Raw genomic sequence first — 17,437 nt, 5'->3', positions numbered from 1 at the left:
GGGAGATCCCATTAGACTAGCAGTCCAGATCAGTGTTCAAAATATCGGTATCGCGTTACGTATCGCATCCTTGGGATATAGATACGTATCGTTTATCGCATGGGATATATCGTTTGTATCGGGTAATTTATCGCACTTTTTGGGAAACATTGTGAAATATTGGGAAAATGGTTGAATTTTTCAATGAAACAGAGATTTTTAAAAAAGACCTTAATACCCACTTTTAAGTCATAACATCTCAAAAAAGAAGTGCACATAATAGGTTTCTTTTGTATAGGGTCCTAAACTATGCGTTATCTAACTGAACTAATGCAACTATATTCAAATTGAATGCATAACATTTAAGAGTGTTTGTGATGATTATTTCATCAAACACTCCTAAATACTTCAAAATTATTCTCAATTGATAGCTGGTTGAAGGAAATTTTTTTAAAATAATTTTTTATTAATTTTTAATTGAGAATTGATTTTTATTTTCTGAAAATTGACAAAGACTTAACAAATCAGTAGATTGGCCCTCATACATGCTTGATTTCATGTTTGGAGTGCAACATTGTAAACAATTTGAAAGAAATTTGAGAAAATTTTAATTTTCACCAATTTTTTACAAATCGGACCACCTATACTCAAAATTTGAAATTAGAGTGTATGTGATGATCATTTCATGAAATACTCTTGAAGACTTCAAAATTAGTCTCAATCAATAGCTGGTTGAGGGAAAATTTTGATAAAAACATGAAGAACATGAAGAACCAATGGATATCGAAATCAAAGATCCAAATATATAATTTTTCATGTAAAACATGAAGAACCAATGGATTTATAACCATTTGACACTGATTTAACATAATTTTAACAAAAAAAAAAAAGATCGAAAATTGAAAATGCTCATTGAATCGAACATGTGAATATCGGCACTACCTGTGCGTTTCGTATTGCACAGGTGGGATATAAGATATATCGAGGGATATATCGGTTGATATCGTTGATATTTAAAACATTGGTCTAGATCACTGAACCATGGGCCCCACTTGTACAAGTTGGGCCAGCCATTAGGGCAGCACTCATGTCAATTCTTCATCTTCTACTCTGGAGGTCTTTCTATGATATGTATGTGGCTTAAACTTGATTTCAAATATCTTAAAATTGCTATATTAAGGGTTCATTTGCAGATGAATTATGGGTTCTTCGAGCTAAAAAATGAATTGTGTTTCAGTTTGTACTAGTGGGATACAGGGTTCAAATGATTTGTGCCAATGATCTGATGGTCCCATCATGGTTCCCAGAATGGAGGATCCTAGACATCCGCTCTTTGGCCTCTTCTTTTTCATTTGAATGGTAGCACATGTATTTCTTTCCTTTTGCAGACACCAATCAGGGGGTGAGATTGCCTTACTGGGCATATTTTTTGGCACACAGTCCATACACAATGGATCCCCACAAACCAACACTTTGAATTACTTAATCATGGCCCACATTTAGAAGCTGAAAGCTTGATGATACTATAGTGCTCTGGCCGGGGATCACATAATTCCTCTTATTTGCATAATGTAGATGTACTCTTTCCATGTTGCATCTAGTGCTATAGAGTATGGCTTGGCCAGCTTAGGTTTGTCATCTGAGCTGTTTGAATTTGAATATGAATGGTAGTAGAAACTCACTTGCAGATTGACGTGTTCTGTTGAGATGTTATAGAATTGTAATCATTGCTCCCAATCCATGAACTCCATTGTGTCATTTTTCACTTTTCATTGAAGGAACCAAACTCCCTCCATCCCTGCCTCGCGGAATGCATTTTGAAACTATTGTGTTATTCTAATGTCATTTAGGGGGCACCGATATTGAAATATCATGATATTTGGTGCAGGTGCAACCAAGCAAACCCTTAAGAAAATCTTGAGGATAAATTATGATATTTTCATTATAGTTGAAAATACTGTGGTATTTCTTCTTCTTCTTCTTCTTCTTCTTCCTTTTTTTTTTTTTTTTTTTTTTGCATTTTTTCCTGATAACCTTTTTTTTTTTCCAAAATTTCTCATTTTTTTAATTATAGCATTAGTTTAGTTAGTTTTCTATTTAAATTTTTTTTATTAATTCTCCAATTAGATTTTTCGCGAATAATCCCATAAAAATCTGAAGTTAAGATATCATTATAGTTGAAAATACTGCGATATTTCATGAATTTTTTTTATTTTGCATTTTTTCCTGATATTTTTTTTTTTTTCAATTTTTCTCATTTTTTTTTATAAAAAATAAAATTATAGCATTAGTTTAGTTACTTTTTCTAGTTTAATTTTTATTTATTTATTTATTTATTAATATTAGTTCTCCAATTAGATCTTCCTGAATAATCCCATAAAAACCCAAAGTTTGAATATTTTGTGCTAAGAAAGAGCCAAGAGTGAGATTTCTTACTTTGTTGGCTTTCCCTTTAAAGATTCTTTTTTGGCTTGCCTTCGTTAATATCTCCTTTTTTTCCCCTTTGAATTAACATAGGAAATTTGTGCTGAATGGGCTCATCTGGCACTGCATGCTCTAGATACCAACTATTCACAGATTCGCCTTTGTGAGTAACAGACAATAGTTGTGCTTGGTGCTGTGTTGGAATGTGAGTCATGTTGGCAACATGTATTGATGAGTTCCTCGCTATTATGTGCTGCCAACTGCTCAAGCAAAACCTTGCATGTGTAGGTGCTTCGTACTTCAGTGGTTTGCCTGGCAACTGCCCCTCAACTTTGCTTGCTCGTCCTTTGGGGCGTGCATGCAATAGTTGGCTAGGGAGCAATACTTGGTGGGAGTGTGTTGGCATATGAGTGGTGTGACAGGTTTCAAGAGGAAGGTTGATGCCTGGTGGCAAGATGATCATAGAACTTTTGCTGATCTACCATTTAAAGGGCAATCCCAAATTTCTGGGTGAAAGGCTAAAGAAGATAGTGATAATCTCAATCTTCTTGTTTTCTCCCTAAATTTCTTGCACTCGATTATCGCTCGAGGCAATAAACTTCAGGCTTGATTTTTGGGCCACAGTTTACTTCTATACCACCATCCATGCTAAATAAGTTGAAACATGAAGGCTGCCCTTATATTTCTGGGCCGAAGATGCATTGTAGCATTTTTTAAGTGTTGGGTGTCATTGCTTTCTTTCTTTAGTAAATTCGACAGTGAATCCACTCTTGAGAAAGTAAATTGACCAAATAGTGGGTCCATGCAGAGACAGACAATTCCAGCAAAAGTTCCAAGGTCCTTGTCCGTGCCAGTGCGAAATGTTGTTATTTTGAGAACTGGGTCCTTCGCTACCCCAAAAGAGCAAACAGGGATGGATACTAGTGATGGTACGTGTGCACTGTAATACTGGTATGGATCACAACGTTTATTAAGGGTGTGTTTTGGTGCATTATGAAATTGAATTGCAATTTTTATTCTAAAGAAGTGGAACTAACCGTATTGTTGTTTCCTTTGATGGCATCTATATTGAGGGTCTTGGCTCCTAGTTGCAATTGCATTACTTTTAAGTTGGACCTGAAAGGATGGTAATTGCATGTGGTGGGCTACTTCCTCACTAAAAACACTTGAACGCTGTTATTTTTTCCTGTTTCCCTTTGATTAAATGATGTTTTTGCAGTTCAATGCACTTGTGCATCCAAGTGCAGCGTAAATAGTACACTTGGCACTGAAAATTACAAAATGAAAATATAATTGGAAAGAGAATGCTATTATGAAGTTTGTTTCATACAAGTTCTATGCAGTCTGGTCCCTGCCACAGATGTGCCAGTATGGGGATGAGGACCTTTAATCTAGTGTGCCACCATGAAGCAAAAAATGCAGTGATTGCACAGTCATGAGCATGTGATTGAGTTTTTCCTCTTGAATTTGGACCATTATTTATTTTTTGCACAAGTTTTAGTTGACCGCCCAGTCTCAGACTACTATTGGAGGGCTAACATGGTCCGATTGCCTTGTTTTTTGTGCTAAGGCTATCCACCTTATGAGCCTGAAAAATCAAAGGTCCTGATTACTGTGCACATCTGACATGTGTACACTATAGATGTTTTGGTGCACAGTTCACAGAATGGCATGAAGCATGCAACAGAGTAGCGGTCCAATTGGAAGGGGCAGTCTCAAATTATTTTATCTGATTATGTTGATGTATCTCACTCTTTTCCTGAACTGAAAGCAATTGTTTTTATTCTCTTTTCTCACTTTCGTCTTCTACAACTCACTTTATTGTCTTCTGAGTCAGGTCTTATCAGTCCTGCTCATTTGGAAGATGGTGATGAAGAGATTCCTGAAAAAGACGCATGTTGCAGAATCTGTCTTGATGAACTTTGTGGAGGAGGAACTTCTCTCAAGCTGGAGTGCAGTTGCAAAGGTGACCTCAGGCTCATGCATGAGGAATGTGCAATGAAGTGGTTCAGCAGGAGAAACAACAATAAATGTGATGTCTGTGGGCAAGAGATTCTCAACCTACCTGTAACTTTATTTCGGATGCAGAGTTCCACTCAAAATGATAATATTCCACATCACATCAGACGTAACTCGAATTCTCAGCTAACCAGGTAATAAACCACACCAATTGCCATCAAAGCTCTTATCTTCTTTGTGCATTTTCACTTCTTAAGTGGTTGTGACGAATCCACTGTTCACATGGCATAATATACACCAATCCAGACCTTCCTAATTCTTGGTTCCGTTCTGGATGTAACATATCCCTGAAGAAAAGGCCATCCAATTAGTTTTCTTGAAATAGATTGTGAAAAATAAAATGGTTAGTTCTCCAAAATAAATGATCGATATCAGAAGGTTAAGATTAGGCTGCAGCTTGGGTTCAGGTCAACCCAAACCTGATTGACCCAACCCGACTGTAGGTCAGATTGGGTCGGGTTATCAAGATCCTTGGGTTCAGTTTGTCAAGGTCTTCTGGTTGGGTCCAGGTTGGAAAAGCCAACCTGATTTGAATTTGAGTTAGGTTCAGGTGGGCAAATCTGTGTTGGGTTATGTTGGGTCAAGAATAATCACATGTAATTCGGTTGGTTGGGTCGACTATGGAGGACTTCGGGTTGGGCACCTTGGGTTGGAATTTGGGTCAGGTTGGGTTGTGGGTTGGGTCCTCTTGATGTTGGGTTGGGCTTGGGTTGACCCTCAACCTACCCAAAGTTACACCCCCAGTCAAGATCTTGCTATCATTGCAGTTTTCGGCCATGCTCCATCCAAATTGGCCTACGATTTGGCAAGTCTGCATCAACATACATGCATGCCATACATGTGGTTGATGAATGACTGCCACTAAAAATTGTTGATAATGCAGATAGTAGTCTTCCACTTCTTTTTCTTATGCTTATATTAATCAGTGTCTGCGTTAATGCAATCCTATCATGCTGCATGAAGCAACTATATCAGAAACCTTGAACGCTATGGACATGGCTCGTTAGGATTGCTATCAACTAATTCATTCCTTATGAATCCCCCCCCCCCCCCCCTTTCCTTTTTAACAGGCTATTTCTGCTAATCTTAATGCATCTGTCTGGTACTTTGATGCAGAGCTTGGCAGGACGTTGTGGTGCTTATCTTGATCAGCACAATGTGTTATTTCTTTTTCCTCGAGCAGCTGCTGGTATGCTTACAATCTAATCTGAAAGAGCAAGATACTGTAAAATAAGTAATGCTTTTGTTGAAGCTAGGATTTATCCATCTGCTTTCTTTCTTTCCTTTTCTTCTACGAAGGTTGAACATGCAATTGAAATGAAATGGAAACACACGAATGAAAATAAGAAAATCATACCACATGATTATTTCTCTTCACCTTAAAAGCCAGAGTGCTCCAGCCGCATAACACCTGAAAAAACTGAGCATATAATCTCTCGTGTAGTAGTTGAGTTATTGGAACTGAAATTTGTATGATATGATAAGTATATGCCAGAATTCCTGTCTCAGAAATGTAGAATGGTTTGACCCCTCTAGTCCAGCACTGAACCATGCCTAACCTTGTTTAAACGTTGACGAGGATCAGATCCAATTCCACAACATGGTTTTTGACTAGTTCCTCCCCCAATGTTCTCATCCTAAAAGTTCTCTCCATTGCTAAGGTTCATTTAGCTTTCCTACTTCCATTGCCAGCTTTTTCCTTCTCTTCAGTATTTTTTTTTCCTTATAATTTTCTGATGTCTGGTTTGTAACTGTAAGTGTTTTTTGGCATCATGATTCTTAAATGCATTCCAGGTGTTTTTCTATACATTAATAAAATAATTTTTGAGGATCTGAAAAAGCTTGGATAGCGGTGGTTAGAAGGGATTTGAAGGTTTGTTTGGTTACATGTTTCCATTACATTCCTAACAGTAATAGCATAGGTCTTTTTGTTATTATTATTGGTGCAGAACATCAATAATATTTTCTATGATATTTGTATATTTATCTGATATTAGGGACATGATGAGGGCATCCGAGCTCCTTTTAGAATTTATTAGAGATAGAAGAGAGCTACCTAGTTTCTTTATGGCTAGATGATCATTACATGGGGCCTAGTAGGCCCAATTTAAGTTCCTAGCCCCGTTGAAGACGCCACATACATGATCGTGCATCTTTGAAGACCCTACACTAGGAAGATGCACGTGGGTTGCTTAGTTAGGAGTGTCGGACCGTGGAATTTTGCATGTGGACCGTTGGATTGTGACCATGGATCATCTTGATTGTGGACCCATTGGACACGATGGAGCTATTGGGATGGCGTAGTTTAGTTGTTCTCATACCCATCATATACCAAAGTGTCTTCCAAAAATAACTCATGAATCTCACAACTCTATCAGATACAATGGTCTTTAGCAAACCATGCAAGTGAACTACCTCTCTAAAGAAAAGCTTAGCAATGTTGGAGGCATCAGACATTTTAGAACATGGGAGAAAATGGGCCATTTTCGAAAAATGGTCTACCACTACAAAGATGGAATCATGCTTTTTAATTGTCTTGGGTAGCCTGAGCATGAAATCCATACTAATATCTTGCCACAGAGTGTGTGGCACTGGCAAAGGCGTATATAATTCAATGTTTTGCCTTTTCTTCCAAATCCCTGCCATCCTCAAAACCCTCTAGACCTAAACCCTAAACCCTACCCAACTGTACCCCACCCCCCCGCGTCGTATGACCATACGGACACAACCATGCGGCCATCCCCATTCTCCCCTTCTTTCCCTCTTTTTGGTCCTTGATCCTTCCCCGTTAAAACCCTATAACCCTGAAATCTAGAATTCCAAACCGTAACACTATTTTTTTTTAGAATTCCGAGTTTTATTAAAGGAGCTAAAAAGATCAAAACGAAGAAAAGAAGGACAAAGAAAAAATAAGACCAACCCTAACCCCTGAGGGTTTGGAACCTCATTCCCTAATAAGCATAAACACTTTCCTAACATGAAGCCAAGGGACTCACTATTATTCCTGAAACATCCATCGTTCCTTTCCAACCAAATGCACCACAAGGCCACCAGTAGAGTGAGGCGCCAATTCCACCTTTCTTTAGAACTGGGGCCCCCACATGCCATAACATAAAAAGTAGGGTTTTCAATGGGTTGGGCCTGGGGTAGGTCTTGGCCCAGATTTTGAACTGTTTCGGGCCAGGCCGTTGGGCCAACCCTATTCAAAATTCTGATTTTTCAGGCCCGAGCCTAGCCCATTGACATCCCTAATAAAAAGCCCCTCTATATGGCATAATCGACGGTACGTTGAAGGCTGATAGAATACTATCCCACACACCGTTAACAAATGGATAATGGATGAAAATGTGCTCCACTAATTCCTCGCTCTTCATGCATAAAAGGCAAACATTTGACAGCACTAGCGCTCTCTTGCGAAGATTATCAATGGTCAAGATCATGTTCCTTCCAGCTAGCCAAGCAAAGGCCACCTTCGGAGGGGCTCCGCACCACCAAATGAAGCCCATGTGATTGCGACTAACTTTAGGACTAGGCTCGTAGAGAACTTTGATAAAGGGGCAGACCAAAAACAATCCGACCTATCTCTTAACCAAATCAAATCATTTGGAACAACTGGTTTAGGACGAATGCCTTCCAAAAGAGAGAGCAACCTCAATAACTCCTCTATCTCCAAATCGGACAAAATGTGGTGACATGGGGGGAGCCACACACCGACAATTTTCTAGGATGAGAAGCAATCAGCGACCGAGAAATTTTTGTTCGGGCACAACCTTGCAATACAAGGGAATTGGACTAAGGGTGGACTCCCCTAACCAAATATCATCCCAAAAACACACCCTCTCACCATTTCCAACTGAAAAGCAAACTTCAGAGAAAACTTTATCCGCTAATTGAGCAAGAGATTTCCAGCAAGTAGAGGCCTTGTAGATCGAGGACTCCTTAATCCACCAGCCAAGCTCAAGACTCCATACTTGCTAGCTATGACCTTCTTCTATAAGCTAACCTCCACCCCAAATCTCCAAATCCAATTTCCCAGTAGTGGTGAGTTAACCTCCTCCATGTTTCTAATCCTAGCCCTGCTCTCATTAAGAGGCCTGCATACCTCCTCCCAATTTGAAAGATGAAACTTCCTTTGTTGAGCACCCCGTTGCCAAGGAAAATCCTTCATAGCTTATCAATCCTCAGAAGGTTTGACTTTCGGCAGCGAAATAAGGACATGAAATAAAGGGGGAGTTTCAACAGGGTAGATTTGATCAGGGTGATTCTACCTCCCAAAGAGAGAGGTCTTCCTTTCCAGGGAGATAATTCCCTTTACATTCCTTCTATAATAGTGTTAGAGAAAATTTCTTTCTTTCTGAGGCTTGATTATGTTAGCTTTTGTTCTAGGTAGTGTGTCCTTAGGATGCTCCGACTTGAGGGGGAGAGGTTGATAGTTTAATAAAGCCCATTGGGCCCAAGTCCATGTAATAAGGCCCATAGGACACATTCACAAGCCCATGTAACAATATGGCCCATGCTCTTATTATTATAAATAAGAGTAGAGAGCTAGGGTTTCAATACACCATAAGCATATCATGTTCTTGCTCTCTCTCTCTCTCTGTTATTGTTTCTCTCTTCCATTTTTCTTCTCCCTCTTTCTTATTCTCATTGTAATTTCTCACAGGCCCTCAAGATTAGCACCATGCAACCATTTAACATGGTATCAGAGCCCAAGTGCTCCTAGGGTTTCTACTTCCAGGGTTTCTTTTTCTTCTTCTTCTTTTAGGTTTTCTTCTTATTTTCTCTCTCTCTTTTTTTTTTTTTCTTTTTTCCTTCACTTTTTTTCTTATTCTTCTTTAGTTCTTCTTCTTCTTCTTCTTCTTCTTATTTATTTATTTTTTAAGACTAGTTGATTTTTTATATTGCCTTGACTAAGGTTTGCTGTTTTTTTTTTTTTTTGTTGAAGCATATTTTTGTGTTGCCTTGGCCAGAACTTGCAGGATTTTTCCTGTCGAAGCAGATTTTCGTGTTGCCTTGGCTAGAGTCTACTTGATTTTTCCTGTTGAAGCAGATTTGTGTGTTGCTATGGATAGGGTTTGTTGATTTTTTTCTATTAGGGAAGTGTTTTATATTTTTTGTGTTTTCCTTTCTTATCCTCGGTGGTTTCCTTCCTTTCGTTCCTTTTTCTTCTTCTTCTTTATTTCTTTCTTCCTTCTTCCTCTTAAGTTTATGAGTTTTATCTTCTAATCTTTCTTAACAAGTAGTGTTTCCCTTCGTTTCAAAATCTTCAATGGTTCCTTCCTTCCCTTCCTAATCTTTCTTTCTTTCTTTCCTCTTTCCTCCTTTCCTTCCCTACACAACAACTTATTAACCTTTTTTTCTTTACCCTTCATTCTTCAATAAGTGGTGGTTTCCTTCCTTCCCTACAGCCTACACAACAACTTATTAACCCCTTTCTCCTCATCAATCATTCTTTTTACTCTTTTGAGAGTTGGGAAGATTTTTCCTCGCTTGTTGTGACTCGTGACAAGAGGATCGCTTACAGCCGGATTTTTATTTTTATTTATTATTATTATTATTATTATTATTATTATTTTTTGTGTCATGTATTGTTGGATTTAAAGCCTCAATATGTGGTTAAAACCCTGGCTGATTTTTTTACTGTCCGGTTAAAAGATTTTGCTGGAAAATTCTTATTCTATTCCTTCTCTGAAGATTTTTTTTTTTTTCAAGGAATTTGTTGTTTTCTGCTGAATAGTAGGAGGTATTGTTGGACGTCCAGGTTGGAGGTACTTGACTGGATTTTCTTATTGTATGACATGTACTCCCCTCTTCTCCACCATATCCTTCGACAGTTTGTCACCTTCATCGTTTTGGGTTCTCCTTGCCAAGATGTATGATGTGATTACTATTTATACCGGGTAGTTGGCTTGGACCCATTTATGTACCGGACAGTTGGTTCGGGCTTGTTTGGACTGGGTGTTTGTCCCAACCTTGGTTTAGACTTATCATCGTATTATTCTAAGTAGTTGGCTCAGACTTATTGTTTATGTTGGACAGTTCGTCCATTCTTATTTTCTCCAGATAGTTATCCACTTACGATTGTGTTGGGCAGTTGGCCCAACCTTGGTGAGTTAGATAATTGATTTAAACTTGTTTGTTCTAAATGGCTGTTCCGGCGGCTCACATCATTGAAGTTATTGGTCGTCTCATCGCCTCCACTTGTCAGCTGCTTGCTCGCCTCTTGTCATAGCCAACGCTACTCATCTTCGCAGGCTCACTGCTTTTAAATTGTATTTTTTCTGCTTTTAAGAAATATTTTATGTGCCTCTCCAAACTCAAGTTTCTCTTTTCAAAGCACTTTGAGTTGTAAGGGGGGATGTTAGAGAAGAAATTCTTTTTTAGGTTTGATTATGTTAGCCTGTTCCAAGCTGGACCTCATTAGGATGCTCTAGCTTGAGGGGGAGTGTTGTAAGGATGATAGTTGAATAAGGCCCATTAGGCCCAAGTTCGTGTAATTAGGCCCATTGGGCCTATTCACGTTTTTATTATTATAAATAAGAGTAGAGGGCTAGGGTTTCAATACACACTCAACATCTCATGTTCTTGCTCTCTCTCTCTCTCTCTCTCACACACACACACACACACACATTTTTCTTTCTTCTTCCCATTATAGCTTCTCATAGGCCCTCAAAATTAGCATCATGTAGTTGTTTAACAAATAGCTTCCCAAAGATTCCTAGCAGATTTTTTGATGCAGAGAGGGAACCCCAAATAAGAGTAAGGGAAAAAATGTGCCCAACATCCAAGCACCCTAGCCAACAAGGTGATTTCCCCCGCCTCTAAATTAACACCCAAAAGCTCGCTCTTCAAGAGATTGACATTGATATAAGAAACAACCTCAAAACACTTAATAATCTTATGCAAATTGTCCACCTTGGATACCTTTGCCTCACAAAAAATGAGCATATTATCTGCAAACTGGAGGTGAGAAATTAGGCTGACAATGTTATGGACCTTAAAACCCTTGACCAAACTCACCAACTGCCCTTTATTAAGCATTCTGCTCAAAGCTTGGAAATCACAATAAAAATAAAAGGAGAGAGGATGCCCCTAACGGATACCTCTGGACACTTTGAAAGAAAAATGAGACCCATTAATGGGAACAAAAAAAATAACAGATGACACACATGAATGCATCCACCCCTTCCGTTTATCTCCAAATCCTAATATGCCCAACACGTAATCCAAAAAACACTAGTCGTCGTGATCATAAGCCTTTTCCATATCAAGCTTACACACTACGCCTTTTCTACCAACCTCATATCACGGATCAATATACTCATGGGCGATTAGAGAACTATCAATGGTCTTATTATTGGAGATGAACGCACTTTGGTAAGGGGAAATAACCTTAGACAAGATAGACCTAAACCTTTAAGCTAAGATCTTAGCAATGATCTTATAAGGGCTATTAATGAGACTAATGAGATGGAAATCTATGTTACAAGATCACCCGAAGCATTCCCCACCCTTCATCATAATTAACTAACAAGATCAACCCTCTCCGTGCTTTTGTACTCTAGATATGAAATAATTCTTTCTGTTTCTGAATTCCCTACTCGTTAAGTAGCTTAAAAAAGCTACAAAATCCTCCTTGTAGCCCACAAAAGAAACCCCTACAAGTTTCCCCATGTCCCATTGCATCTTTGATCTGCCACATCCCCTGCACCATGCTAACCTTATCACCTACATCACCAACTAAGAGTTGTGGGAGCTCCTGAGTATCCCAAAACTCCCCCGAGTCCACTTTAGTATGTTGATTAAGGACCTAAACACCTTATACAAATATCTTCCACCACTTGCACACCAAGAGTGTTGTCCCTATGCCTACTACAAAACTAGGCTCCAAATCTCTCCTGGAAAAGCACAAGAGAGCTTACCAAAATGAACTCGCCCCTAGCTTGAGCGTCTTTCTCTCCCCTTGCATCTCACATGTTGTTAGCCACCATGCTACCAAAGCCAAAAGTGGGGTCCACACTCCATATTGTACCACTCGAACCGATCATCAAGATTTCCAACATTTGCTAACAACACCAGCGCCGATGGGCTAGTGGAGAGGACACCGTTGAGGTAAGGTCTTCTTCCTCGATCAAGGTATTACAAAACGGTTACGTAATGGTAATGATGATAACCATACGTGTTATCGAAAAAATGGCCCATAAGGGGGCCATAACAGTTTTTTTTTTTTTCCTTAAAAAAATAATAATAAAATAATTAAAAAAGGTCCTAATGGCCATTACACCCATATCATAACAGGTAATAGCATTGGTCATTATGGCCACCGTTACTGTTATGGAATACCTTGTCCTCGATAGCTAGAGCCACTGGAGCTTGCATAGGAAGCTTTAGAAGAGAGGGTTGTCGATTGGCACCTAGACGGCTGGACCCACAATTACTAGATGGACCCAATCTAATTTTAACAAGCCCAGGTCCCATCTTTTGGACCCGTTAAGAAATCAGGTAGGGTTTGGGTCTCACCTTTTTTAACTCAATTAAAAATCGTGTCTAAGTGGGTTAGGCTTAGGTCCCTCAACTTGGATCCGGTTAAAATAAGGCCATTGGGTTGGGTCAAGTTGGTCTGGGTTGGGTCCAGTTAGTTTTAATAGCGCGCGCGCACGCGCACACACAAACTACGGCTGCCACAGGACCCTAACCAAATCAATTGACAGCCCCATCAGAAGATTGTCTTTGGAAGCAGTAAGGGTATGATCAACAACTAGAGATGTTCGTATCACTTGACCTTTTTTATAATGAATTACGGCTCAAAATTTTTTATACTCAAGGGTACAAAAATCCATCAAGGTAATGGATAAGAGTCCCCTCTGTGAGTAGATGATCATGGATTCCTTCAATTGCTAAAGCATCCACAATACAATTAGTTTCTCTAGGCACCTGGCAGAAAGTTACATTTATATCACAGATTCATAGTTTCAATTTAAAAAGAAAAAGGATAGTTTCCAAGGGGGAGCGCTTCTCCCATTTCTCACTGTAGAGTCCCCTTCCACAGGTAGTCTTGCGAAATATCCACTCCCACTTTAATAGCCAATAGCTCTGCACGATTCAAGTTGCCAATCCCCACCAGCCCTGAAAAGGCGAGCTTGATTTCACCCCTTTCATCCTTTGAAATACCTCTTCTGCCTAAAGCCCAAAGCATCCTTTCTACAATGGTTCTTTTACCACTTTATTGTATTCAACAACCAACTTTTGATCATTGATTTAGTACCATGGACTATGCTATTTTGGGAATAGAGAACATTGAATGCTTGTATTTGGTTGTTTGCATAGAGTCATGCAATCAGCCATTTAATGCAGCCGAAATATTCCATGTTTTGCTTAGCATATGCTTGGCCCAACCGTACATGCGGGCCCATCGCTTGACGATCCATATCCTTAATAAGAGGTTTAGTGATTCATATTGATCAGTTCATGGGAACTACTATGGGAGGATAACCCAAAAATCACCACTGTTCGATGATCCTGAGCATCCATTTGGGCCCCCAATAACACAAGACTACTATTAGTATTTCTCCATTTTCATTATATTTCTGTAGTCATCAAATAGGTACCAATTGGGGAAGGCCCATTCCAGATGGTTCTTTCCAGATCAACTTCTTTTATTGTTGAAACCTGGGGCTCACGTATCCTTGCTAGGCCAAACAAAAGTTGTTGTTTCTGTGTTAGTATCAATTTTCGTCGTCTTCAAACATGTATTTGCCTTTATGCTCATCTTTCTGCCTCCCTCCATGTCTCTTATTTTTTATCAGTGTGTTGTTAATCTCTTCCTCTCTTTTTGTAGGTCATTGACCTGAAGTCTCAAGCGATCATGATCGCGGCACCATTTTCTTTCAGCCTAGGCCTTTTGTCATCACTGTTTGCAATTGTCCTAGGTAGAATTGGGTCCCAAAAGAAATTGCAGCAAGTTTGATAATTTTGTTAATTTACCTAGGTTCTATCTTATTTTCATGCAGCATGCAGGGAGTATGTTTGGGCATATTCAGCATTCCAGTTTTGTCTTGTTGTATCGTTCCTCCACATCTTCTATACTATGGTGAGCAATTCCACTACATAATAATTTGATAATATGCCACTTTTGGTTCTTTATATTGTTGTTGATTCTTTCATGGACACGTTCTTCTCAATAATACTTTAATTTCTTCTGATGAATATAAAATGCTTTGATTTTGCAATCATAAGAGGAGAAATATGACAATGTAGGTTAGGGTTATGGAAAAGATAGAATAGCAAAGGCCACCCAACATACCCTTTGGCCATGGAATTTTGGGGGTTGTCAAGGTCGAAAGCATATAATGGTATGTTAAGTGTTTTGAAATGGCATTTGAGATGAAAAAAGAATGAAATTTTCTAAGCATTTGAAGACAGAAAAAGAGGACCACCATCCAAATATAGGTAGATCCCAATGAGCACGAGAGGAAGGGATTCTAATGGCAGGTAAAATGGTATTATGGTGGAAAGAGGAGAGCAGAGTTCCATTCTTGTGAGTCTAATTAAGAATGAAGATTTAAAGGAGGGAGGGAGGGAGGAAGGAGATAATAAATAAGAATAAAGATAATATTAACTAAGGGTGCATTGGAGGGAACTCAAATGCATTTCCACCCAATTTCAAAAGAATCCACATGGTATTTGAACATCAGCCCTATCGGAAATGCAAAAGGTGTATTGGGTTGTGTGTGAAGTGATTATTTTTTTTCAGTCAATATGAGCACCAAAAATTGCATTACCTTCTTTTCTTGCAGTACAAGCAATGAGCTAAATGGCCATTTGGTTGAATGGAGCAATGCACCCACATGGGTATTTGAGAATTCCTAACTCACCACAAATGATCATACCTCTCTTCTTGCAAACTAGCTAAAACTTTCCATTCACACGGAACTTCAGTAAACCTGCGCGCTCTATGGTCTTCATTTTGGACTTTAGGTAATAATCTCTCCTGAATCTACTTTGTCATGTTCAGGTAATCGGCTTAATGACTTGATTGATTCAAGAAAGATTGAATTTGGACACATTATGAGTCGTAATATGATTGTGCCATGCATGCTCATGAAGTGTTCTATGGGGAAATCTAAATCATTTTAACAGCAACATCAATCCTATGAATCAGATATTATGTTGGCCATGGTGTAGCACACCTCTCACTCGATTTAGGAAACCTCATCTTTCTACTTGTTTGAAAGATGCATTTAGGCTGATAAAAATAGAGTACTTGATTGTGATTTTCCTGTCATTTGGATTCTAGCTTCTGCATATATGCTTGTGAACATTGTTTACTCTCATCCATTACTCGAAGATGAGAGAACTTCCTATGAGTTGTTTTAGTCATGCATAGTCCTGCAAAATGAGAATTACATGCTGCTGAGTCTTTGCGAATTGATTGTTTTGCGGTTCGGATCACAACCAATGATAAGCTATGCATCACCTTTGCTATATTTCCCATCTTGATAAGACTGTTGAGCTGATGGGCCCCACTTGATCGGGGATGCCAAAGGTTTCCTATATTGGAAATTCAATCCTTACTTTCCATTGAATGTGGATAATTGCTGTATTTTTTTTTAACTTGCCAATTTGTTGTAGGCCAAAGTTCAAAGGAAGATGATCCCTATCTGGGAGATTCTTCGGGCATCCACCATACAAGGTGAGACCCATCAGATCAATGGTCTGGTCACCAAAGATGGGGCACCGGGTGGGGAATCCTGTCTCAGTAGACTATACATGTGCAGAGGCCACTTACGATTTCTCTCCGGGGCTGTTTGGATTCGTGAAAATCCTGTTTTCAACCATGGAAATTGAATCAATTTCATTGGATGTGATGTTTTCCCTTGTTTCTGAAAACAATTTTTGCTGTGGATATCGATTTCCATTTCCAGTTTTCCTGGAAAAAAAAAGAAGAAAAAAGAATGTTTTTCATTTCCTCAAAAAAAAAAAAAGAAGGTTAAATAGAGATTTCCATGGTTGTGAGCGACAGCTCTCGCCTTTTTACTGTTGACCTTTTAGCATTTTCTGGAAAACCACATGTGATAAAACAAAAGCTAACGTGGGTTCTTTTCCACACATTTCCCATTCCTTTGATATGACGCTTGGTTTTCCATATCAAGGTGACTTTTCTTCTGGTCATGCATGAAAATAGCTTGCGGCATTGGTTAGATGTCTAGTGTCATGGTGATGGTAACAAAAACTGATCAACTTACATGTTCATAACTTTTGTATCAATACAAATTGCCCTGCTGATTTAATAACATTATTTAACTGCCAATTGGCTGATAACCATCAGAACAGTACCTTCAGAAAATGACAATTGATGCTTGATGACATGGATCATTATTTCTCAAACAGTTATGACTAAAATAAGTGTTTCTTCTTTGATTGCAGATTGAAGTACCGGCAGTTTATGCTGTTTTGTTTGCAGCACTTATGGCTTTTGGGATCGCAATGAGCGTCAATTCATTGGTTCTCCGAATTTTTGCTAGGAGAGCTCAGCTTGTTCGAACACAGACAAACTTAAGTCCAGTCTAATTGAAGAGGAATGAGCTTTAGCATATGTATTCTTCTTCTAATAGAATCATGCATGTATCAAAGTGATTGCTCAGGACAATTAGGTAGAACTTTATTAAGGAATGCTGAAAGTTACTCAACAAGTAATTGCCTTGCAAATTCTATTTTGTACCCTCATTTTTACATTGAATCTATAACCTTACTATGTGATTGTCGTGTCCCACTCAAATTGAAAGGTAAATTTTATGGGACATCTATAAGACCAACCATTCTTTATGGGACAAAATGTTGGGAAGTTATAATTGTTCATAGGACGAGTGTTGCTGAAATGAGGGTGATGTAAGACCATGCATGAACTCAAATATTGTATGAGATCAATTAGCAAAATTAACTTAATTATTTTTTTTTTTAAATACAAAACTTTCTATCATCATCACAAATACCAAAATCCCAAGAGGAGATCATG

The 17,437-nt window shown here is 38.7% G+C and overlaps 1 protein-coding gene across 3 annotated transcripts in view; it reads left to right on the top strand.

Annotated features, from left to right (window-relative positions):
* The window catches only part of LOC131224718 (uncharacterized), a 59,437-nt gene extending 42,243 nt beyond the window's left edge, over positions 1-17,194 (top strand). For all 3 annotated transcript variants that reach the window (XM_058220030.1, XM_058220029.1, XM_058220031.1), the window contains exons 3-8: positions 3,212-3,332; positions 4,241-4,556; positions 5,539-5,611; positions 14,261-14,351; positions 14,433-14,512; positions 16,849-17,194. In XM_058220030.1, the coding sequence (XP_058076013.1) occupies positions 3,212-3,332; positions 4,241-4,556; positions 5,539-5,611; positions 14,261-14,351; positions 14,433-14,512; positions 16,849-16,992 (825 nt within the window). In that variant the 3' untranslated portion in view covers positions 16,993-17,194. The remainder of the gene's footprint in view (positions 1-3,211; positions 3,333-4,240; positions 4,557-5,538; positions 5,612-14,260; positions 14,352-14,432; positions 14,513-16,848) is intronic.
* The last annotated feature ends 243 nt before the right edge of the window (positions 17,195-17,437 follow it).

Source organism: Magnolia sinica, chromosome 14 (assembly GCF_029962835.1).
Source record: "Magnolia sinica isolate HGM2019 chromosome 14, MsV1, whole genome shotgun sequence".
Lineage (NCBI taxonomy): Eukaryota > Viridiplantae > Streptophyta > Magnoliopsida > Magnoliales > Magnoliaceae > Magnolia > Magnolia sinica.
The sequence above is the reverse complement of the archived record's forward strand: the minus strand, read 5'-3'. Positions and strand labels throughout refer to the sequence as shown.